The sequence below is a fragment of the Eulemur rufifrons genome, chromosome 17, assembly GCF_041146395.1.
Source record: "Eulemur rufifrons isolate Redbay chromosome 17, OSU_ERuf_1, whole genome shotgun sequence".
Classification (NCBI taxonomy): domain Eukaryota; kingdom Metazoa; phylum Chordata; class Mammalia; order Primates; family Lemuridae; genus Eulemur; species Eulemur rufifrons.
The window spans coordinates 52958346-52983161 of record NC_090999.1 but is presented as its reverse complement, the minus strand read 5'-3'; the positions used below and the strand labels follow the sequence as shown (position 1 = coordinate 52983161).

Genomic DNA, 24816 nt, shown 5'->3' with positions numbered 1-24816 from the left:
AGACCCTGGAATTACCACATGGAGAAAACCAAACTCTCCTGGGAAGTTTGCAGATAAGGGGAATATTGGAGAAGGGAGAGACAGACTGAGAGTTTCTTGTCCGAAATTAATTTTGAAACGAGGGATACTGAACAGAACTTGCAGATCTAGTTCTTCTGGTTTTCATGAGCTTAGTTCATCCCTCATGCCGAGCTGCCCAGTTTTCTTTGAAGCTTGGTTTCATTCAATGCTCTAGAAATTTGACATGATGAAATGTAAGAATAATTAGCTTTGCTAATGTTGCATTTTCTCATCTTTCTCAAGGAATACTATATTGTAGAACCACAACTCTCATCTTCTTGCTCTCCATTTTGTGATAACCACCCCCAAAGCCTATACATTTTTCCTCTGTTTACAGCATCTGGGCCCCTTGGCCAATTAGACCTGGAGGCCTTTTTATAGCTCTTTTGTTAATTCTTCATATTTATTTGCCTGAAATTGAAGTTGTTTGAAGGACACACTGGCATCTCTCTTATGTGGACAGAATTATGTGAATTTTCTTCTAGCTCCCATCTTTTGAGCCTAATACATGTATTCATGTTTTGGAAATAGTTTTCCTAATTTGTGAGTTCAGATGTACTTTCTTTTGGGTTGTGATTAGGTCTCTGAAAGACAGCTGAGTGCTGTGTTTTAGAACTTAGTTCTTATACAAATGTACCAGATGTAGGGGCCGAGGGGCAAGTTCTCCTTGGCCCTCTGCAGGTTCACTGAAAAATCAACTCACAAAGCAGGTTACTTGGAGAAGAGGCATACAAATTTATTAAATGTATATACACAGGAGCCTTCAGAAGGAAGACCCAGAGATACAGGGGAAATTGTCCATTTTCATGGTTAGGTTTTGCAAAGTGTGGACAGCCGTGTAGAAGTATAATTGGACAAAAAGGGTATGATCTGATGCTACTAGCACTGAGTGGGGAAACCCAGCAGGGCCTGTCTAGATTCTTCTTGGCCTCTCTGAGCAGTATTCCTTCCTCCCAGGTGTGGGGCTGGACCCCTTCTACAATAGGGGTCTTATGACCTATAGTCAAACAAGGTAGGTCAGATAATTTCTTTATGGACAGTTTTTACACAGAAAGCCTAGGGGGAAAGTTAGAATGATAGGTTTTATGGCTGGCTTTGGGGAAAAGGGATTCTAGTTGCTATGGCCAGCCTGGGGGAGAATGGGACTGAGAGACAGGAGGGCAGGAGAAGGTCAGAGAAAAACCTTTGCTTGTGAGGCCTTCATTTTGGGGTGTTTTCTGAGCCCCAACACAGGGAAGGATTCACCTTATTGAAAGTTAATCTGTAGTGTATCCTCTAGGAAAGTGAGTAGAGCATCTTCTGAGTTCTAAGGTGCTCAGTTTCCCATCATGGTTACATCGGAACATATCAGCCAGTGGATCATGTGATGTGCCTGACCCTCCCCTGAAAATTTCTTTTATATAGTAGGTAGCGCTTTAGAATTAAGCAAGTTAACCCAATGACTGCTATGGGTAAGCAACTGTGGTAAGCACGTCACAGGATTATCTGATGTAATTCTCAGGGCAGCTGCACGAGATGGGTGGCGGCACTATTTCATTTTACAGGTTGGGGCTGTTGAGGCTCACAGGGGGGGTGTGTGTGTGTGTGTGTGTGTGTGTGTGTAACTTGCCCAGGTTAGCTAGCAGTGGAGTTAGGATTGAAGGTCTGCGTAAACTATTTATTCTTGCTCGATAATTTGTGGCTTTGAGGATTGGAAGGAAACCCCTTGCTCTCAGGTCTGTACAGAAACAACACAGACGCAGTGTGTGAGCCCGGCTTACGTGCTGTGTCCTTGGATGCCCAGAGCCAGACTTAAGAGGTAACAAACACCCTTAACGGGCACATCCCCTTCCCCCTGTGGTGTGGACTCTGTATGTGATGTGTGTTTTCTTTTTCTAAAACTGGGATGGAGTTTGGAACAGCAAATATTTAATCAGAGCAAATTTCCCTTGCTAAAATACTGCCAGCTTGTTCAACTTGGAGGTTCTTTGCCCAAAATACTCACCACTTACTATGGAAGGCTAAAAGTGCTAAGTCACCCACAGAGCATAAAGGAGGTCTTGGTTAGTATTTGGAGCTGGGGGGCTGTTTGCCTACTTTTATTTTGATGAAACCGGCAGTGCCGCATACTTGCGGGAATGTTCTGGGTCATAAAAAAGAAAAAAAGAAAAGGAAACCTGTAGTGCCACATACTCACCCTTTGAAGAGCTGAGGGGCCCTGGGCACATTCCTGGTGGCCTGGAGAAAACAAGGGAGGGGATTTGTTGGGGATGATGGCCAGAAGCTCAGGCCTGCTGCTGTTAGCGTCCTCTTTGAAATGGGTTTTAGAAGGAGAAGAAAAGGAGCGAAGTGGGTTTGGGGCAGGAAGGTAGAGAAGAGTCTAAAGATGAAAAAGGACTGGTGTAGATGAAAGAGGTGACAATGTCCGGTGTTATGGTGAGGGGTGGGCTCAGGAATTGGTGTTGCTGAGAGTAGAAGACAGAAGAGAGGAAGAAAAGAATTCTACGATTATTATAGAGGCAATAAATCCCATAGAAATAAAACCCTAATGAACGAGGTGTTTTGTGGGTTCTCCTTCATGAATATTGCTTTTACAGATTTAAAGCAATGTCACCTCCTTGTCACCAGTGCTACTCATACAGGTTAACTTTTGTTTCGGGCTAGAATATCTGAGATGTTCATTTTGTGTGTGTCTCCTCCATTCAATACCTGAAGATTTGAACCATGCTGGTTGCTCACTCACATTAAACACAGCTAAAAATTCAGATTCCTTCCAAAAGCACTTGAGCAACTTCTCGCTTCCTGCCTGTGGGTGCTGACTGTCTCCCTGTGTCCAGCCCTGATTGCTGTCTGAAGCAGTTTCCAGACCGGACAATCTCACTGGGATGCCCCACAGTGATGCCATAGGATGTCCCGAACTCTGTGTGTTAAACTCCTGTTCCTTATCCCCTGCCTGCTGTATTCCCCCTGCATCCCGAAAAGCAGTGCCTTAAAAAGAAAAGAGAAAAGAACCCTCCCCGCATCCTTCACTTCATTCTTGCCATCCATCCAGTCCTGCCAACTGTGAGTTCTACCTATAGAATTTCTGTTTCCCTGCACTGGTTTACCTTCCTTAAATTGATGTAAGACTGATTAATAAGAGGAAAACCATTTTCAACTTTCTCACAAAATGTGAGATGATTGAAGCTTATGTAGCGTCCTGAGCTACCCAAAGGAAGAGAGGCTTGGGACCCCTGGGGAGGGGCATGGGGGGGTGTTGACCCAAGTTGTAGGAGAGTGGCAGGAGGAAGTGTATGGGGAATAAGTTTGTCTTATTATGCAGATAAAGTCTCTCAGTGTAATAAAAGTTATCTCCTGGGGAGAAACCCTTTTCCTGGTACAGGAACTTTACTAATGTAAAATTCCTTTATAAATGTAAATTTCTTTCATATAAAGGGAGAGCTTTTCAGAGCTACTCAAAATATACCAAAATATAGTTTATTCTGGTCTCCTACAGTCTATATTTTGGGGTGGTGTGTCCTGAGCCCCAGTACCTTGTCTTGAGTTTCATCTCCTGCCAAAGAATAATTTTTTTAGTATAAGTATGTCCCATATGATATTCACTCCAATTATGGCCCCCAAATATTATATGGGAAACATTTATACTAAAAAATTGTTGTTTATCTGACATTTGAATTTAACTAGACATTCTGTGTTTTATCTGGCAACCCGGTACATGTGTTAGTTTGACAGCCCAGTCAAATCAGCGCAATAACATCTCTCTATATGCCATTATATCTTGCTCTGATGTAAAAAGTTTTTTGCAGTTTTAGGAGGTTGTTGAAAACAAAATGTTGGACATTTCTTCACAAAGTTTTCACATCTGTTCGTGAAAATGGAGCCCCACTAATAGGGGCTCAGAAATGATGCATTTTTGCCTGAGTCACTTAGTTGGGAATGTTTGGAAAAACATGTTTCATATTCAGATGTAGTAATGACTAGAGGAAGCTGAATTCTAATTATATTTAGTCTTCCTTTTGTTTATGGCAATCTTTTTTTCTTACATGGAGGAAAATAAAAAATCTCAGGACCATTCAAACTCATTGTGCCAAAGGGAAAATTAAGCCTGGAGATTGAGTCAGAGACTCAGTCTGACACTGCTGTCCTTTTAACCAATAAATAGCTGTTACTTCCCAACCTCGTGTCAAAGTGCTATACATTAGCCAGAGCCCTGCAAAAGGCAAAAGGCCTCATGCGTCTCTGGATGACTGCCCTCACAAATTGCTCATAAGTTAATTCTTCGCTGGCCCCTAACCCTTTCAAGAAGTGTATCCTCCCATAAACAAGGACATAGCAACTGTATCTTTAGGTCTGCAGCCTAAGCCCAACTCCTTGTCCAGGAATTAAAATTTATTAAATTTCACATTGACAATGTCAGTGACAAGCTTATCTTCCCAGGTGCAGAACAAAGACAAGATGAGATCAATCATTCCTCCACTTACCCTGAGATGTCTGCATAATGACCTCTTCCTTTACTCCCTTTTGGAATGTTTACCTTATCTTATGTATAACTAGGTTTACTTGGTTCTAATTAAAATCACGAGACTGTAACCTTTTGCCTCACTGCCTACCCCCCTTTTCCTGCATGTCTTCTCTTTAAAGAAATGAATAAATACTGAGCCTCCTGAAACATCCCTCAGAGGACCGGCCACAGACGAGTCTGTGACTTATGTTTTCCTGAGCACAACCTCAACCTCTGGCTCAGTAAACCTTAATTGATTGAGATTCTTGCCCCAGTCTCTTACTTGGGTTGACATTTGGTTATGGAAATCCTAATGGCCTCAGTTATTATTGTTTCTTTAAGATCTTTTCTAGTCTTAAAAAAGTCTCTTCATTATCACATTTCAATTTTACCTTTAGTTTTGTGTCATTTTTTTCTCTGCGATATCTTTTTCTTGTGAATAATAGCTATTAATATTTGTGATTTAACTTATTTTCTGTTCTGAAAAGTATTCAACTTTGATGTTGATAAGAAGCAAGTTTTTTTTTTTTTTTACCACTGACTAAATCCTTATTTTATGACATTATTATCAACATTTATTAGAAGATTAAGACCAATAAACAAAAAGCTCTAGTGGATCAAGGAAAAACCCAATTAGCAGTCAATTTAGAGAAAAATGCAGATGGCCATAAACTTAAGAAAAGATATTGGGCCTCACTAGTAATTAAAAAGGTGTACATTAAAACAGGATGTTGGGTTTTTGCCTTTAAATTGGATGCCCAGGTTGGGAAAATGACTAATCTCAGTTATTATTGGTGGGATGTAAATTGGTGCAGCCTTTGAAAATGCAATTTGACTTTACCTGTTGAAATTTAAAAATGTAGATATAGGTTGAGTATCCCTAATCTGAAATCTAAAATCCAGAAAGTTCCAAAATTCTAAAATTTTTGAGCACTGACACGATGCTCAAAGGAAATCCTCACTGGAGCATTTCGGATTTTGGATATTCTGATTAGGGATGCTCCACCAGTAATATAATGCAAATATTCCAAAATCTAAAAAAAATCCCAAGTCTGAAACACTTCTGGCCCCAAGCATTTCGGATCAGGGATACTCAACCTGTACTACTTGAGCCACTAATTCGACTTTTAGCTCAGGAGTCTGTCCTACGTAAATAATGGCACATGTACAATGAGGTTGCACAACGTGGTTATTGAATCAGTGTTTGTGATAGCAAAAAACAAATATATAAAGTAAAATAAAACAAAAACCCTGCCCGAACAAAAATAATAAGATCAATGTGGGAAAGGTTATCAATTTTGAGTCTTACTGCAAAATCTTGTACAGTGGTTAAAAAGAATGAGGTGGGGTTTTGTGTATTAATAGGGAAAGATCTCCATGGCTTATTAATTGGTAAAAACCATTGCAGAACACTACATACAATCTTATTTTAAAAAGCCGTTTGGATATACCTACTATGACGTATACAGTACGATGTAAGTGAATGTGTGTGTGTTGTGTATATGTATACATACACATTTATGTATGTGAATTAATAAAAATACCCTACCACCAAATTGTTAACTCTTCAGAGGAGGGGAATGACATTTAGGGGTGATAGTAAAGCAAGTCTCTCATTTTTTATTCTATATATTTACACACTTTAAGAAAATCATGCGCATATATTACAAATGTAATGTTTGAAAATTCTGCTGCTAGATTTCAGAAATCATTTGGGGCAAGTAAAGGCTGACTGATACTTTGTGAGCACTGTATCTTTACAGAAGATTCGGAGAAAATTAAGAAAAAGTCTTTAGAGGGTAGATTTTCCTCCTCAGTCTTTTTCTTTGCACACATGATCCATTTCCACAGAGGACTTGGAGTTGCAGGCTGAGTGAACACTCCATGGCCAGCCTCCCTTTGACCCAGTTTTAACACATGACTTTTCTAAACTCTTTCTCCTCAGATTCCTTTTTTTGAAGATATGTGTAAAGGCATTAAAGCTGGAGACACCTGCGAGAAGCTGGTGGGGTATTCTGCAGTGTACAGAGTCTGTTTTGGAATGGCCTGTTTCTTCTTCATCTTCTGTCTATTGACCTTGAAAATTGACAACAGCAAAAGTTGTAGAGCTTATATTCACAATGGGTAAGTCTCTCAGTGTTCGTGGGGATAGCTTTCTCCTTCCGTTACGTTCAGTCCACTATTCCGGGATCCCTTCTACTCGGCAGATCCTTTAACTGCTCTTCTCTAGTTGAAATTACTGATTTTAGAGAAGGTGGAACTTGTCACCACACAGTTGCCAAAGAGCTAGAATCCTGTTTGTAACACCTGATACCTGAGGAGAAATGTAATGGAGACAGGTATCAAGACCTCCCCCCAGGTTATTTTCTCGCCTGCAGTGAGATGGTATCTTGCACCATGAGAGGCTGTACCTAGTCTGTTGGATTATAGGAAAGGCATTCTTCAGTCACCTAATTGCTCCCCTTCCATTTGGAGAGCATATTGCCTATGGCAGAATCAGGGATTGACCTGCTTACCTTCTAAGAAGTCTTATGTCTTTCCTTGAGTATCATTTAAATACATTTCCTCTTTTTTTTTTTCCCCCCTTCCAGATTTTGGTTCTTTAAACTTCTGCTTTTGGGGGCCCTATGCTCTGGAGCTTTCTTCATTCCAGATCAGGAGACCTTTCTGCACGGTACTAATGGGGTATTTTGGGTACTTGTTTATTTTGTTCACTCATTTTGTGAAATTGTTTAAAGACTTAGTCCAGGGTGCCTTTGGTATTTTGCATTACTGATATTTTCGTGGCTTAAAAAAAAAAATTCCTGCCTCACTTGCCCACACTCTATCCTCTACACTCCCTGTGCTCGGCCCCTTGTCCTTGTCCCATTCTTGGCACCTTCCAGGCAGATGTAAGAGGACCTTTGTTATTCTGCTGGCTGAAGAATTAGAATTTTAATTTTAAGGTTATTGGCCTGAAAGGAAAATGAAGCACTTAAAATTTGTTTGAAAACCAGTTTGGCATATTAGCATGACCCTGCCAGCCCAGGAGACTTTGTTCTTTTTGAGCACTGTACAGAAAACCCAGCAATCCAGGCAGCATAGGGCTTTTTAGCAACTAAAAATCTATTGCAGCTATAATGGGATAAGGAAAGCATGAAGCTATGAAACATTGAATTATATTCCTTATTCCTAGAGCCTACCAAAGTTTGTTAATATGAAGCCTTTAATCATAGCCGAAACAGGGGGCCCTTCATATTAGCTGGGGTCAAAAGCCTGAGTTTCAGTGGTGGAAACCACTCTTCAACTCAAATGGGTTCATTTTCCTAGTTAGAATATTAAAAACATTTAGATTGTGTTAGTCCCTCAAATAGTTACATATCAGGGTCCAGCTAGTTTTTCCGTATACTCCTTAATGATGTTGTATCCAAGTCTTGCTTTTATCTAAAATACTGTTAACTAGTTTCTTAATTATCCATAGAGATATTTTTATGTATTAGAATAGTATATTTAGACTAAGTAGAGACTTAGAAGTCCTCTAATCCTGCTCATTTTCATAGACAAGCTGTCACCCATGTGACATGGTTCATCCAAGGTTATAGCTCCCTTGTGGCAGAGCCAGAAGTAGACCTCAGTTCTTGTCCCCCTAGTCTGAGCCTCATTTCCTCCCTGGATGTTGATGATTTTTTAAACCCAATAAAATTAGAACCTTTGATTTTTCTGGCAATATGTGTTTTTGCCTTTAAGTTGTGGATTATTGTGGATTTTATTAATTACTGCATCTGTTAGGATATCTGGAAGTTGTAGCATGGAGGTTAAGCTTGGATACTCTGGAGCCAGACTGCCTGTGTTCCAATCCCAGCTATGCCTTTTCCTGGCTATGCGATTTTTGTCCATTTACATAGACTCTCAGTTTTTCTCATCTGTAACGTGAGTATAACAGTAATACCCACTTGATTTGGCTGTGTGGGAATTAAATGCATTAACAGGTACAATGAGCATTCAGTAAAAAATTACTGGAGTTATTCTCTTTTGGGCTAATCACATGGAAAGTTCACTTCTTTGCTGTTTCGATGTTCTTTTGCAGCCTGGCGCTATGTGGGAGCCGTTGGAGGCTTCCTCTTTATAGGCATCCAGCTCTTCCTGCTCGTGGAGTTTGCACATAAGTGGAACAAGAACTGGTATGTGTCCTTGTGGAAAGCTTCCAGTGAACTCACTCATTGACTCAGAGAAACTGCCCACAGTGCTGATAAAGGCTCTGCTCTGAATTACTCTGCCAGGAATTAGTGGCCTGTTTATACCAAATACAATTTTTGCTGGCACTTTCTCTTTACGTCTGTTTTTTGGACCTCTTCATTTACTCTTCTCCAATACTTTCTCCTATCCTTTTTTTTATTTTTATTTATTTATTTTTTTTACTCAAAGCTAGCCCCAGTTGGATGTCTTCTATCCTTTTTAACCCTTCCTTCTTGCACCTATTTTCTTCTCAGTTTTTTGACCCCACCCGCCCACCCCGTCTTGTTTGGGCTGTCAGTCAACCAGTGGTATAAGTTAGCCACACTCAGCCCCATTGCTGGTACCTGTCCATCCTGGCTCTGTGGGCTTTGTGGTGGCTGAAAACTTGTTTCGGCTTCATCTTAGGCTCCTATCGTTATGAGGTTAAAAACAAAATAAACAAAAACAAAAACCCATACATTGGAGCTGGAAGTTCATCTTCTGCAGAGTATGAGATAGAATAGTTCTTTCCTTTTAAAAATTTTTTGTTTCTTCTCAGCTTCCCAGAGGGAAAGAAGGACCCCTTCATTAGGAAGATCTGCTGTGCTATCTTAGAAAACCATCTTACCTTTTAAAAAGATATACTCTTTCTAAGTGCCTTGAAACTGGAATTCATATCCTAAACTAAATGGGAAGTACCCAACTATTAGTAGCTAGTTTTATTTCTTGCTAAGCCACATTAAGGAAATGACAAGTACACAAGAATCTAGCCCTTAAGTTCTAAGTCCAGATTGACTCTCTCTGATTCTGGACAAAACATTTAATTGTTCTCTGCCTTACTTTCTTTACTTATATAAACAAAAATAACTGCCTCTTATACTCAATAAAGCTTTTGTTGTTTTGTATATTTTATTGTATACTGAATTTTGAAAAAAAATCAATGTGCCATGTGAATGTGGATTTTATTTTTATCCTGGACAGAACAAAACACGTTGTCTAAATTCTCTAAGTACTTTTTATTGTGAATCTGTTCTTCAGCTTGGTAGTTGTTTTTTGGGGGGTTTTAAAGAGCAAATCATGAGATGCAGTTGTAGTTGTTGGTATGAATGAGTGAAAGGATAGTGTTAGTCATTTTATTATTTGGTAAATATTGGATTAAGCACAGCCAAATATGACGAGTTTTTAAAAGATTTATAAAACATTGAATAGTCATACAAGTGGCACTCCATATGTGTTTTAGTATTTTTTTGTCTTAATCTCTACATGTATACAGATTTCCAAGTTTGAACTATACTTTTATATAAATTATACAACTTCTGCTTTTTGAGTCATCCTTGAAACCTAGTAATTTATGCCTCTACTAGATCTTATTTTGAGGCAGCAGAGTTTTCTTAAAGATAAGCCAAACGGGTGACTATAGTTTTAAGTTACCCTATTTTCTCACTTGTATAGAAGAAATACCCACAATAGGTTAGAAATGAATTTTAATTTTTTCATTCTTTCCATGATTTATTTTATTTGTTTATTTATTTATTTTTGAGATAATATCTTGCTTTGTTGGCCATGCTGGAGTGTAGTGGCATGACCAGAGCTCACTGCAGCCTCAAACTCCTGAGCTTAAGCGATCCTCCTGCCTCAGCCTCCCGAGCAGCTGGGATTATAGGTGTGCACCATTGTGCCTGGCAATTCTTTTTTTATTTTTTTATTTTTTTTGAGACAGAGTCTTGCTTTGTTGCCCGGGCTAGAGTGAGTGCCATGGCGTCAGCCTAGCTCACAGCAACCTCAAACTCCTGGGCTTAAGTGATCCTACTGCCTCAGCCTCCCGAGTAGCTGGGACTACAGGCATGTGCCACCATGCCCGGCTAATTTTTTTTTTTTTCTATATATATTTTAGTTGGCCAGATAATTTCTTTCTATTTTTAGTAGAGACGGGGTCTCGCTCTTGCTCAGGCTGGTCTCGAACTCCTGACCTCGAGCGATCCACCTGCCTCGGCCTCCCAGAGTGCTGGGATTACAGGCGTGAGCCACCGCGCCCGGCCTCTTTTTTTATTTTTTATAGAAACAGGGTCTCACTGTGTTGCCAAGTCTGGTCTTGAACTCCCGGCCTCAAGCAGCCTCCTGCCTTGGCCTCCCAAAGCACTGAGATTATAGGCATGAGCCACTGTGCCTGGCCTCCATGATAATTTTTAATGTACTTTCACTCTGAATTTTTTTATTAGGGAAGAAATACATCATCCTTATATTTTCACAAGTATATTTCAAATAGGGAACTTCATGGTAAAATATTAACATCTTTGATACTGAGTGCCTGATTTGCCCATTAAACTGTATGTTCTCTTGAGAATACTTGTGCTACTTCTCCTTGACTTTAATGTTTTGATTTTGAAGCCATTTGCTGGGACTAATTATTGATGCCAAGTTTTAACAGGCATTTTAGAAGAGTTTTGGTTGCTTTAAAAACTTCCTCGAAACTACTCAATATGAATGACTTAAGAGCTTTGCAACAAATAATATTGTTATTATCCAGACTTTGAGGCCTATATCCCAACAAAAATCCCCTTTGTCAAAATATTTATATTTGGTTTGTCTGTGTAAAATTAAGAATAAGCCAGGAAGCTCACTAATATTATTTTTCTTTCAATTTATCTAATTTTATAGTTTTTTTTTTACTGTGTTTTTTATCAGAGACTCTTGTTTACAAGTCTAGAAAATATGCTTGGTGGAACTATGAGCACTAAAGTACTTTTCATCTCTTTTTCTTTCTTTTCTCTCTTTATAAACTTCTTGAGAAGGAGAAGATCCCAAAAGCAGTAGGATAGAAAGGCCGTGGCCTGGAAACTGGGAAAACGCAGATTCCAGTGTCCCTCATGCTCTAGCTTGCACCGTGGGGCACGTGACTTGGCCTCTGCGACTTCAGTTCTCACGCTGTAAAATGATGTGGTTAGACTAAATGTTTGACATGTTTTTTCCCTTCTAACTCAAATATTGTGGTTTGAAGTGTTTGTGCTGTATCAAAATTGAAATAACAATACAAAGGGTTTGGGGGGGCCGTGTAAAGGCTTTGGTTTTTAAGTGACCTGAGAGGGCACCAGGGGGTTTTGAAAAGGGAGAAATACAATCTATGTTTTAGACGGAGGAAAGATTAGTGGGGGTCAGAGGTACAAGTAAGGGGGCCAGTGGGAGATAATCCAGGGGAGAGAGGGGTAGCTTGGAACTAGGTGGTAGCAGTAGTTAGATTCTGGTATATTCTGAAGATGGCTCTGGGTAGAAGTGGGTGGGAGAAAGGAGAGCAGCAGAGAGAGTGGATGGTGACTACAGTTCCTCTTTTTTTAAAAAAAATCCCTTTCCCCCCCAACAATTGGAAAAAATAGACTTGCTGTTTTCTGAGGTTGGGAAGATTGTATAAGAAGGGGTTCGAGGATGGAGGGGTGGAGGTGTGAACACAGAAGTTACAGAGCCTGCCTGTGCTCAGTTTGAGATGCTGATTAGACCTCCAGGTGGGGACATTAGCAGTTGGATAATACAACCCTTTGAAACTATAAATATAAATCAACTATAAGAAAGTCATTTGCATACTAATAACATAACTGAAAAGACTAGTAAAGAAAAAATTGGTCCCCTCCCACCCACACAACAGTCAGCAGTGTTTACCTTTTTATATATAATTCATGCTGTCTCCTGTCATCAATTATTATTTGGCTCTTAGATTTCCACCCCCAACCCCCTTTAAAATCTCATTTTCTCTCATTTCCTTAGTGTACCTTTTATGTTAGAATATTCCGAGGTCACTGGAGTGCCTGGCTCGGTTTCAGGAATACGATGGTCATTATCATTTTGGCCTTTCCTCCCTATTTTCTCAGGCTCTGGCTGCAGTAACTTTTTCATCATTAAAACATTTTAGCTGGGTTGCTTGAACCCTTTCCAGTTTTGTGAAGACATTAAGCAAGTTGCTTTCTCTGCGAAGGAAGGTTTGGGAGAATGTGGTTATAAAGAGCAATTTAATCATAAGGCAGAGGATAGCGATTCTTTCAATCCATTCTCCCTAGTGCTGTTCTGTCCTCTTCATTTAGCATTTAGGAACACTCTTTCCTTTGTTCTGAACAATTTCTATAGATTTAAACCACTTATTCTCCTATCCCTTTATTAATATTAATGAAAGCACTTTAATCCTTCACTTTAGTTTCTTTATCATGTATCCCATTACTCTTTTCCTGAATGTTTTTATTCTCCACTTTTTTGTTCTTTTTATTTTTTAATTGACACATCATAATTGTACATATTTATGGAGTACAGTTTGACTTTTTGGTACATGCATGTTGTATAATGTTCACATCGGGGTAGTTGGCGTATTCATTACCTCATGCATTTATCATTTCTCTGTGGTAAGAACATTCCCAAGCCCCTCTTCTAGCTATTTTGTAATATACAAGACCCGCTGTTAACCGTCATCACCGTACCGTACAGCAGATCACCAGAACTTACTCCTCTTGATTGTTTAACTTTTTTTTAAAATTTCAAATTTTCCTTTAATATTTCCTGATGTTATTTTGGAGAAGTAGTACTGTCGCGGGTCGCCCTTTTCAGTCCACGAAGAAAAGGGCTCAGGCCAGCCCGTCTGGTTCTGAGTGAAGTCAATTCCCTTCCCCCTAAGGACAAGGTGGGCACCAGCAAGGGCCGCTCTCAGCACTCGCTCTCAGCACTCCTGGGCTCTGCGTTTGTAGCGAACACAGAACCCCAGTGAAGAGCTTCTTGATACTGCCCGAAACTGTCGCAGGGTAGTTCACATTCAGAATGGAGAAGCTAGAATACAGTCCGTAGATATTGGAAAGGAAAGTAAAAGGCCTCAGGACCAGCGAAACTCGTTATGTGCCAAAGGGAAAGTTAAGCCTGGAGACCGAGTCAGGCAGCAGTGCTGTCCTTTTACCCAACAGATAGCTGTCAAAGCTCTATACAGCAGCCAGACCCCTATGAGAGGCCTCGTGCACCTCCACTCTGCACCTCCCTGCGGCTGCCCTCGCAAATCGCTCATAAGTTAACTCTTTGCTGGCCCCTAACCCTTTCAAGATGCATATCCTCCCATAAACAAGGACTTATCAACTGTATCTGAAGTTTGTTAAATTTTACACTGATAATGTCAATTACAAGCTTCTTTTCCCAGGTGCACAACAAAGACAGGATGAGATCTATCATTCCTCTCCTCTGCCTATGCTGAGACTTCACATAATTAACTCTTCCTTTGCTCCCTTTTTGAATGTTTATCTTATGGATAACTTAGGTTTACTTGGCATTAATTCAAATCACAGGAATGCTCACCACCTACGCCCCTTTTCCTGCCTGCCTTCTCCCCTTTAAAGAAATGTATAAATACTGAGCCTGGAGCACAGGGCACAGACAATTCTGTGACTAATGTTTTCTTGGGCATGACCTCAAACTCTGGCTCAGTAAACCTCCTTTGATGGAGACTCTTGCCTCAGTCTCTTATTTGGGTTGACAGTATTCATTTTAGTTAATGAATATGTTTGAGTCAGAAAATGGAGTTCTCTCCATGTTTAGAGAAAATTCTAAGCCTGAACCAAGAAGTTTGCATATTTACCAGACCTTCTAGCTTTGTCGGAGCATAAACACTGGTAAAACCATGTGTCTTCCGGGCAGCTGGGTGACGCCGGCCTGAGCCCTGGGGCCCGACAGCATCCGTCACTGCCTGAGGGATGGTAAACGTTGTCCCAAATGGTGGGCTTCACTGACTTGTCTCCTCTCCTGTCCCTCTTTCCCACTTCCTGGAGAAACAGGACTGCAGGCACAGCCAGTAACAAGCTGTGGTACGCCTCTCTGGCCCTGGTGACGCTCGTCATGTATTCCATTGCCACTGGAGGCTTGGTTTTGATGGCAGTTTTCTATACACAAACAGACGGCTGCGTGGAAAACAAAATTCTCCTGGGAGTCAATGGAGGCCTCTGTCTGCTCATCTCTGTAGTAGCCATCTCACCCTGGGTGCAAGAGCGTAAGCATGTTTTTTCCTACTCTTTCCTATTTATATTTTTTGTAAGTGTCTTTGAGCAAACCCAATGGATATTTTGGAAACTGGGATCATTTCTTAATTCACCGTGGATAGGTCTGCAATTGGAAAGGTGGGCTTCGGTCCCCTCATAGCCCACGCTTGGGCTGGGTGTGATTGCCAAAACATACATCAAAGACTTGAACTTATGAAGGCAGTGAATAGGGAGATTGTGCCTTTATTAAATAATGTGCCACATAGAGCCTTTAAATGTGAAATGCCCTCAGTGTATGTCAAGCTTAGTGTTTATGAGCTTGCCTATAATCTCTGTATAAAACTTGAATGAGAGGGCTCCAAAGGAGTTGTTTCCAGGGTCATCTTTCACTCAAGCCTGTGGACATTGTGGTCTAGGAGTCAGGAAGCAGGAAATCTGATCCTGGCTCAGAGAGTAGCTGGCCCGCTGAGCCAGCCTTCCTCACTCCCAGGTTCTTCCTCACTGAAGTCAACAGCAACACAGGAGCCTGGCCTTGCTCATGGTTCTTTCAAAGACAAAAGGAAGACAATGGGATATGAAAGTGCTTTAGAAAGTATATGTGTGAACAGTGATTTATCAGCTGCTCTTGATGTCTTTAGGCAGTATGCTGTCCTTGGGATTATAGAGAGCATGTCCCTTATCTGATGTTTCTTGTAGATATCTTATTGTATAGGTGATGAAAATGCACTGATATTCAGGTTTCTAGGTAGGAAAAGGAAAACATAGCCAATAAATTCATAGCCCCCTTGAATCCTTTCTAAAACAGTGGTTTTAAAAGGCAACTAATAGCAAATAATTTAAAAGATTTTCTGTACTAAAAATTTCAAGTCCATTATGAAATTGAGAATATTATTTTCCCAATCCCTTTAATTGATCACTTAAGAATTCCTAAAGCAAACTATTGGTTTTTAGATTAAAATCTTTGAGTTCAATCTAATCTTTTGAAATAGCCATAATATTTTTAAATATTTGGTTTAATGCCATTAGTTGCTAAGGTATGTTTTAGTCCCATGCCAAAGAGCAACATCAAAAGGGTCTATTTCTATACCCTTATTGGTAATTATAATTAATAATGATAATTCTGGAAACAAATTTGACCAGAGGGAAACCTGGGTGAAACTAAATCCTTTCATGTCTACAGGTGGTTGAAAATTTCACCAAAGAAAGAGAAGTCCCCTGTCACATCCTGGTTACTCTGAACAATCCAAACTCTTAGTTTAATTTAAACATTGTAACTTGCATGCTTTTCTCCCAATGAATGCTGAACCCCATGGCCTTCCTAATAGCCTGGACCAGCTCTTGTATTTCATCAGTGTTCCCAAAGGTTTTTTTGTCCATTGACAGATAAGAGCTTTTTACCTTGTTATGGACTGTGTCCGATGACCTTGTAGAATCTAGAACATATGCCCTGTGAAATCTGTCTTACCATTTAACCCACTAAGCTAAGTGGTCTGATAAATCATGATGGTAAATGTTTTCCTGATTTTGTGATTTAAGAATTAATGTTATGAACCTCAGGAACACTAGCTGGTATGTTTAAGTACAGCCGTAGGTTTGATAAGGTGTTGGTAGAGAAGTCGGCATCTCTGAAAATAGCCATCTTAGGCCCAGTGTATGACTCCCTCCCTTTAATACCTTTTTAGTGATATCTGACATGTACCTCTTTTCTTTCCTTTAATGGTGGACACTCAAATTTGAGGACTGTTGTGGGAGGAGGTATCTGTTTTTTGAGGCATATGCTTTGTTACCGTTCAAATGTAAAACCTGCCTTCAGTGTTTCTCTCCTCGTTTTCCAGGGCAGCCGCACTCAGGGCTCCTGCAGTCAGGGCTCATAAGCTGCTATGTCACCTACCTCACTTTCTCAGCCCTGTCCAGCAAACCTGTAGACGTAGGTAAGCCAGCCTTGTTAGGGGACGTGTGTGTGGTGTGGATATTTTCATGCGTGGAGTAGTGAGTGAGCTGCTGTTTAAATATTAGAGATGTAATAAATCACAGTAGAGATGATGATCTAGACTTTTTCATGATAAAAAGTCTTTAACTTGGGCTAGGAAAATGGAAATTCCTTCTTTTGAGTCTTTGTGGTGTGTAGGGAAGACATGAGTGAAGGGGGGCTGTTGAGTTTGTTTTTAGGCCCCATCTGTACTTTGCTGTTCTGTGTTTTCCAGGAACATTTTTGTTTTGCTTTATTTTGTTTTTGTTTATTATTTTGTTATTCTTTGTTTTGGTTATTAATTTCCTTTTCTTCAGGTGGTCATTTTTCTGACTGTAATAAAGTTATGGAGAGAGTGGAAAGCACATGGGGGAGTGGGAAGCAGGGGGCAGGATCTGAGCCCAGGTCCACCCTTTACTGCCTGTCTGGCCTTGAATTGCTCACCTTAAATGACATTTATATACACAGACCACAGAACACACCGATTAGAACATGAGCTTTGAAGTCGGACTGCCTGGGTTTATAGCCTGATTCTGCCGCTTTAGTAACGTACACAAAGCTACTTACCTTCTCTCTTTATCACTTTTGTGATACATATATATGTAAGTAGATGTGCATGCACATGTATAGATACACATAAGCATATATAAATGTGTGTATGCTTGGGAATATTTGAGCTTGTATAAATCAAATTAAATAAATTTAGGCTCTAAAAATTAAAGTTTTTTTCCTATTGAATTTGGAAAGCTAATGCAATGATGATTTTTTTTTTTCTCTCTGACACAGAATGTCACTCTGTTGCCCAGGCTAGAGTGCCATGGTGTCAGCCTAGCTCACAGCAACCTCAAACTCCTGGGCTCAAGCAATCCTTCTGCCTCAGCCTCCCGAGTAGCTGGGACTACAGGCATGCGCCACCATGCCCAGCTAATTTTTTCTATATATTTTTAGTTGTCCAGATAATTTCTTTCTATTTTTTTTTTTCAGTAGAGACGGGGGTCTGTCTCTTGCTCAGGCTGGTCTCGAACTCGTGACCTCGAGCGATCCTCCCACCTCAGCCTCCCAGAGAGCTAGGATTACAGGCGTGAGCCACCACACCCAGCCTAAGACTTTCTTTTATGACTGTTTATATATGAATTTCTGGTTTTAACGGAGTGAAATTTTTGTTTACAGTATTTTTTTAAAGGCAGGTATCAATTAAAAACATAAAAAACTTTATTTTTAATTTCAGGTGATACTACTTTTTAAAAAAAAAAAAAACATTTTTCATTAGCCTAACAATAAAGATTACTTAAGTCACGGTAGAATCAGGGACATTTATAGCATTAAATACCTACAGCAATAAAAGTAGAAACAGCACAAATTAACAACCTAACATCACACCTCAAGGAACTAGAAAAACCAGAACAAACCAAATCCAAAGCTAGCAGAAGAATAGAAATAACAAAGATCGGAGCAGAACTAAATGAAATACAGACTTAAAAAAAATACAAAGGAACAACGAAATGAAAAGTTGGTTCTTTGAAAAGATAAACAATTGGTAAACTGCTAGCTAGACTCACCAAGAAGAGAGAAGATCCAAATAAGCAAAATCAAAATGAAAAAGAAGACATCACAGCGCTAATACCACAGAAATACAAAAGATCATCAGATCATCAGACGCTAGTGTAAACATCTATATACTCACAAACTAGAAAGCCTAGAGGAAATGGAAAAATTCCTAGAAATGTACAACCTCCCAAGATTGAACCAGGAAGAAATAGAGATCCTGAACAGACCAATAATGAGTAGCAAGATTGAATCAGTAATAAAAAAATTTCCCAACAAAAAAAAAAAAAAGCCCAGGACCAGATGGAGTCACAGCCGAATTCTACCAAATATACAAAAAAGAACTACTATCAATCCTCCTGAAACTGTTCCAAAAATCAGAGAGGAAGGCACTCTCCCTAACTCATTCTATGAGGCCAGTATCACCTTGATACTGAAACCAGACAAGGACACAACAGAAAAAGAAAACTACACCAATATCCCTGATGAACATAGATGTAAAAATTCTCAACAAAATCCTAGCTAACAGCACATCAAAAAGATGATATATCATAATCAAGTAGGTTTTATCCCAGAGATGGTAGGATGGTTCAACATAGGCAAATCAATATGATTCATTACATAAATAGAATGAAGACCAAAAACCATATGATCATCTCAATAAATGCAGAAAAAGTATCTGGTAAAACCTAGCATCCTTTCATGATAAAAACCCTTAACAAACTAAGCATAGAAGGAACATACGTCAAAGTAATAAAGGCCATATGCGACAGACCCACAGCCAACATCACACTGAATGGGGAAAAGTTGAAAGCCTTCCCTCTAAAAATGAGCAAGACAAGGATGTCCACTATCACACCTCTCCTTTTGAAGATAGAAGTTCTAGCCAGAGCAGTCAGGCAAAGGAAAGAAATAAAAGGCATCCCAATTGGAAAGGAAGAAGTCAAATTATCTCTGTTCACTGATAATTTGATGTTACATCTAGAAAACCGTAAAGACTCCACCAAAAAACTCCTGGACTTGATAAATGAATTCAGTGAAGTGTCAGGATACAAAATCAATGCGCTGAGCTGGAATCTGAGGGTCTTGTTCCAAGTGTGTTGTGGTGACATGGGAGTCTGGTTCTTTGAAATAGCAAAAGTCCAGTCTGTATGCAAGGAGACTAGAGAGTAGAAGTTTCCGGTGGTAAATGTTCATTGTTCTAAGGAGGAACACCAAAGCTACCTGCGTTTTCCCAAAATGAATGGTTCTGTGAGTTAAAATAGACTTTTCTAATTTGACTGTGATTACTTTGTTTTTTCTTTACAAGTTCTAGATGAGCATGGGAAGAATGTTACCATCTGTGTGCCCAGCTTTGGTCAAGACCTGTACAGAGATGAAACCTTGGTGACTGTGCTGGGTACTGGTCTCTTGATCGGATGCATCTTGTATTCATGGTAAGTCTGGAGAGTCACTTACGGTCATTTTTGCAGACTTTACAATTACAGGAAAAGAATTTAAATAAGTTTCAGCAGTTGTGAGATAACAAAACAAATACCACCTGAGGAAGCAGGAAAATAGCTAAAAGTAAAAAGGTAGTATCAAAGCATGAACTCTTGATGTTTGAACTTCATTTACCTTACTTGTATTATATGGGGTAAATAACATAAAAATACGGTATGCTGCAGCTCCACTGCCTAACGCCTTTAAAAGATGGTTGAGAAGTGGTTGCTACAGTATTATGGAGGGCATGGGAGCCCAAAGGGAGGAAGAGATAGTACGTGGCAGAATGTCCTGGCAGTTTTCTGATCTAAAGGAAATAGCATTAGTTCTGTTGTTGATGGAAAGAATGCAAAGTGCTACAAATGTCATTCTGTGCATGGTACAGGAAAGACAGGAAATGTCCTTTTTCTGCTAAAACCCACAATGCTATTGTTAAGTAGTTCGAGTCAGCTTCTTCAAAAGTAGGTGTGATGATGTATAAACGGGCTGTATTTCAGTATGGTGGGGGTCACATCACCTTTAAAAAGTTTAAAGATTGCTAGAAGGAAAAAAGTGAAGGATAGAAATGGTTAGTTACCTATTCTGGGCATATTTTTCACTGATAATTAAGCTTCCCTTTGACAGTAACCTTTTCACATTTAGCCTTTACTTCTTTGTTTACATTTTGTTTGTTATGTTTCAGTATAAAAAATTCAACTTGTCATAGGCACATTGTAATCTTCCTTTTAAAAGATGAAACTAAGCAATCCTGTCGGTGATAGCTTATATAAATACAATGTCTTTCCCAGTATGTTGGTATTTTCTCTTTTAGCTTTTAACAGTTCCTACTGTTAGAAAGGGACCAACAAGGACACAGACCTTTGAGAGTCTATTTGCTCAGAGTTATGCATCAAGCTGTGAAATGCTTGCTTGTGTTTTAGGTGGTTGTTAAGGTGATGGTTGCATACATTGATTCTCAATCTGTCTATAACAGTGACAGTCTTCTTGTTGTAACAGAAGGGACCATGGTGACCACTTTCTGGCCTTTCATTTGTATTAATTCCATAAACTGTTCACTGAGTACCTATAACATAGGAAGCAGTGAATGGGATTCAGGCCCAAGTCAATGAACATTTTCAGTAAAGCTGTAAAGCCGAGGTTTTGAATCCTGATCCATAGTTCTTCCTTTCTTGAATATGTTTTCCTTCCTGCATCTGTTAATGTTGGGCTTTGGGAGAGAAATGGCAGCAACGTCAGCTAATTTCACGACTTGTCGCTTAGTTATTTTCTGTATTGGCATGTGTTTGTAAATCAGGTGAGGAGAAAAGAGGTTACTAAACTGTATATATAGAATTATTACATTTTAAAAATAAAATATAATTGTGTCTATATATAGAGAAAAAATCCTGAAAGAAAATAAACCAAACTTGTAATAGCAGTGGCATTACGGATAACTTTTTTCCTCTTCTTTTTATTATTTAAAAAAATATATTTTTTTACAGTGAGCTAGCATTTCTTTTCTTCACTTTTTTATTATTAGAAAAAAAAACAATGAAGGTATTTGACAGACTAAAATCATGGTTTTGTGGGTTGCTGGGTGCCTAACAACATATGAAAAAGAAAAAGTTTTCCCCTCTGATAAAATAGTTTGGATTTGCCATAAACTCATCAATAGAAAAGATGGCAAAAATTCTACTTAGTGTGTTGTGTAGAATTACCGCACGTGGAGTTATTTTACAACATGGACTTTTCGCCCTCTGAGATTTTCAGTTTCTAGTAGGTGTGAAGATTCACTTTTTAGCCACCCTTAAGTCTGCCCTTGAGTGAGAGATGATAAATAAAATGTTGTCTCTCTCAGAATCGAGGCACCGTAGTGGAGGCTGGCAAGGGCTAGTCTCAAATTCCCAAAAGATGTCAATTTTCAAAGCGGACAGCTGCTACCTAAAATCTGTCTAAATGCCAGCAACAAATGTTGTTATTGAATGCTATTAATTAAACTATAAAACTGTAGTGCTGGATGGGATGAGGAGACATAAAACAGCAGCTTGCGCAAAGTGGACATGAGGAATACCAGCTTGTTCCGTGGGGTGCTCCTGTAATCCACGAGCAGGAACTCAACTCCGTGGGGACGGGCAGTTTATGCCTCCTCCGAGTTAACCTGTCAGGGGTCGGTGTGATTGATGTTTTCTGTAATTACCCACTGCAGCTCCAGGAGAACATGAATTCAGGCTTAGGAGGGCCTGGGAGGAAAGGAATGCTGCTAGAGGTGGGAGCCTGCCCAATTAGGGGTTTTTCAAATCTTCACTTCTTAGAATTTACATTTTCCTTCCTGACTCAGAGGCATGGAGGATGTTGCAAAAAGAGGCCTCGTTGTCTGGGCAGGAACTAACATTTGAGCATGATTGCAGGAATTTCTAGAATTCTTGATAGAAATTGTAGGCAACCAGAGACTATAGGTAGTATGTGGATTAGAGGGAGAAGAAACCAGCAACTTCCACTTTCTGTAAGGTTATAGAAAGCTGGAAGACTTGCTCTGCTTTCCTCCCTGCTCATCAAACACTTATTTCTTTGGGGACCGTCTGTGTCCGGAGTCCTACTGCTGGGTTACTCACTAGGAATATATTCCACTCCTTGCTGTCTTGGCTCAGGAGAAGGGCTCAGCCAAAACCTGGCCCCTGGCTTTCGGACTGGGGCTGCCTTTTCTCCAGGGACTCGTTCGGTTGCACCCAGGAATGATTGCTGTGAAGGAGCGTCACAGCTCAGGCCCCTTGTAGGCCCTCACCTTGGCCGCTGTGGCGGTTCCCTGATGGCTCTTTCTATAGGCCCCATCCATCCACTCCTCTTTAGTCCTGGATCCTTGCTGCAGAGAGCCCTGGCTTCCGCCAGCTGTTCCTTAATTCCCTCCTTAGTCTGCAGATTTTGTTTGAAATTATTATTCTGCTATCTTCAAGCTCAAACTGTCAGGCTGGGCAGGATCCTGGAATTGATCAGGTCCAGTCTCATCACTGTATTAATGCAGATGAGGAAACAGAGGCTTGGAGCCTATTCCTGTCACTCTCTACTTCCTTCCAGGAAACCTTTCCTTCAGTTTCCTTTGCTGGAGTATTTAGGGAGACAGTGGATAATCTCTCTCTCTCTCTTTCTCTCTCTTTTTCCTGAAATGGCTTGGCGTAATGTCTGTCCTTCTCTTGGGCAAAAGATAAGCTGGATGACTTGCATGATTATATTATTAGGAGGCATTTGTGCTATAAAATGTTTCCTGGCTATTTCACTTTTAGCTATGCTTAAGAGAAAAAAATCTTAATGTTTAAACTATCTTTGAAAATATCTTTTTGAATATAAAATTAGAAAAACTACGAATCTTTACTAAATGCCAGACAGCTCCCTAGTTCAAAATGGGATATTCGCAGCTGCACGGCAGGCCACGTGGAAATAGCTACAAGGTTGTTACGATGCTGTTGCAGAGAAGATTGGCTTAAACTGAGAAAAATTGGAAAATCAAGGAGGGATATTCATTGTTTTGGTATGTTCTGGGCCTGCTGCTTTAAGGGAAAAAATGTAATGGGGAGGTTTGTATCCTCACTTTGGCAATCCTGCCCCTGCCTGACCTGCCAGCTAGAAATCTCCATGGCTCCGTATCCGTAGCGTGGTGTGTGCCCCCCAGCCCCCACCCCTACTCACACAGAACTTGGGTCTTCTTTGGGGCTGTGAGTCGCTGATTATATAGCACAGTGGGAACATGATTGAGCTTCATCACAGTAAGGCTGGAAATAGTCATGAGATCTATTAAGTGCTTGCCCTGTAAGCTTGTCAGAGAAGCAGAATCTGTTATGTCTAACGGGGAAGTTTGTACATGTTCTTTAGAGATTTTCTGTGATCCAGCAGAGCTCCAAAAGCAACTGCAGGTGCTGAGTGGCACCTGACTTGTGCACTATTCTGCCAATACAGAAGGAGTTCTGGACGCTGCAGTGATTCAGGTGGAGGAAGGGAGAAGCTTTTTTTTTTTTTTTTTTTTTTTTTTTGCTGTCACAGTGACTGCAAGACATTGCTGGCATTTTGTGGGAGGGGGCCAGAAACAGTAAACACACTGCGGTGTGTTAGATATTCTCCATATGATAAAGCATCGTCCCAACCCAATGCTGTTAGTCTCCCCCTGCCCCTGTGGGAAGTTCTGAGTTAAAGTCACACATACTTTAGCCCAGAAGAGAAGTTATAGTTAACCCAGGTGTCGTTTTCTAGCAGTTTGTGCTGTGCTGACCAAACAGATGGGTCTTTGTAGTAATAGCCTGAATGCAGACAATGAGAATTTCCTAGGCTTAAAGAGTTTATAAAAACAATCTTTTCTTGATAATTCCAAGAGTGTTTCATGGGGAAAGGCTATGATTGAATAAAGACCTTAATTTAGGATAACATCTATTTGTAGAAGTCACGTGGCACTAATGATGAACTGAATGTAGATAGTTTTAGAAATAAAAACAAAACCTTCCCCATTTTAGTGCTCTTTGACGGTGAGGTGAAGTAGAAAAGGAAGGAGAATCAAAAACTTTGTTTTTCGGAAACCATTTTAGTCCAAAGAATTTATAAAATGGAATATTTATTCTAACTCTATTTTAAAGAATGAATGCCATCTTTCAGATGAAAATTTCAGATACTGATCTCTTCTTAAAACTAAAAGTTAATAGTTTTCCTTACGGAAAAATGTTTTCCCCGGTATATATTCTACTGAATCATAACTCGTATTCACAAAGTGTGGGCTGCTCTTAAATGCAGCAGCACATATGTGTTCCTTGGGGACACAGCCACTGGGAAATGTTGCTGTCATCCCTCTGACCAGGCTCACAGTCGGGAAGGGCCTAGATTAGCATCCGTCAGTTCAAAGCCAAAATGAAAGTGATATTATTGTACTTGAGCCGGACCACAAGGGAAGAGATGTGCCTGGATCCCAGTGGACCTCTTTGTAAGGCAGGCTTCTTATCATTTTTGGGCATCTCATTGATCTCATCCCTCCCTGGGAAAGTAGATGAGAACACACAGAGAAGGCAGTGTTGCCCCCCCCGAGGTTCATTTGGTTGGGATGAATGCCCACTAGCAGACCAGCTTCTTGAGCACCAGCACTC

The 24816-nt window shown here is 40.1% G+C and overlaps 1 protein-coding gene across 2 annotated transcripts in view; it reads left to right on the top strand.

The window, feature by feature from the left end:
• SERINC5 (serine incorporator 5) overlaps positions 1-24816 on the top strand; it is a 92726-nt gene that overhangs the window by 56984 nt on the left and 10926 nt on the right. For both annotated transcript variants that reach the window (XM_069492151.1, XM_069492152.1), the window contains exons 3-8: positions 6486-6664; positions 7132-7214; positions 8607-8700; positions 14524-14735; positions 16560-16655; positions 19548-19674. In XM_069492151.1, coding sequence (XP_069348252.1) covers positions 6486-6664; positions 7132-7214; positions 8607-8700; positions 14524-14735; positions 16560-16655; positions 19548-19674 — 791 coding nt within the window. The remainder of the gene's footprint in view (positions 1-6485; positions 6665-7131; positions 7215-8606; positions 8701-14523; positions 14736-16559; positions 16656-19547; positions 19675-24816) is intronic.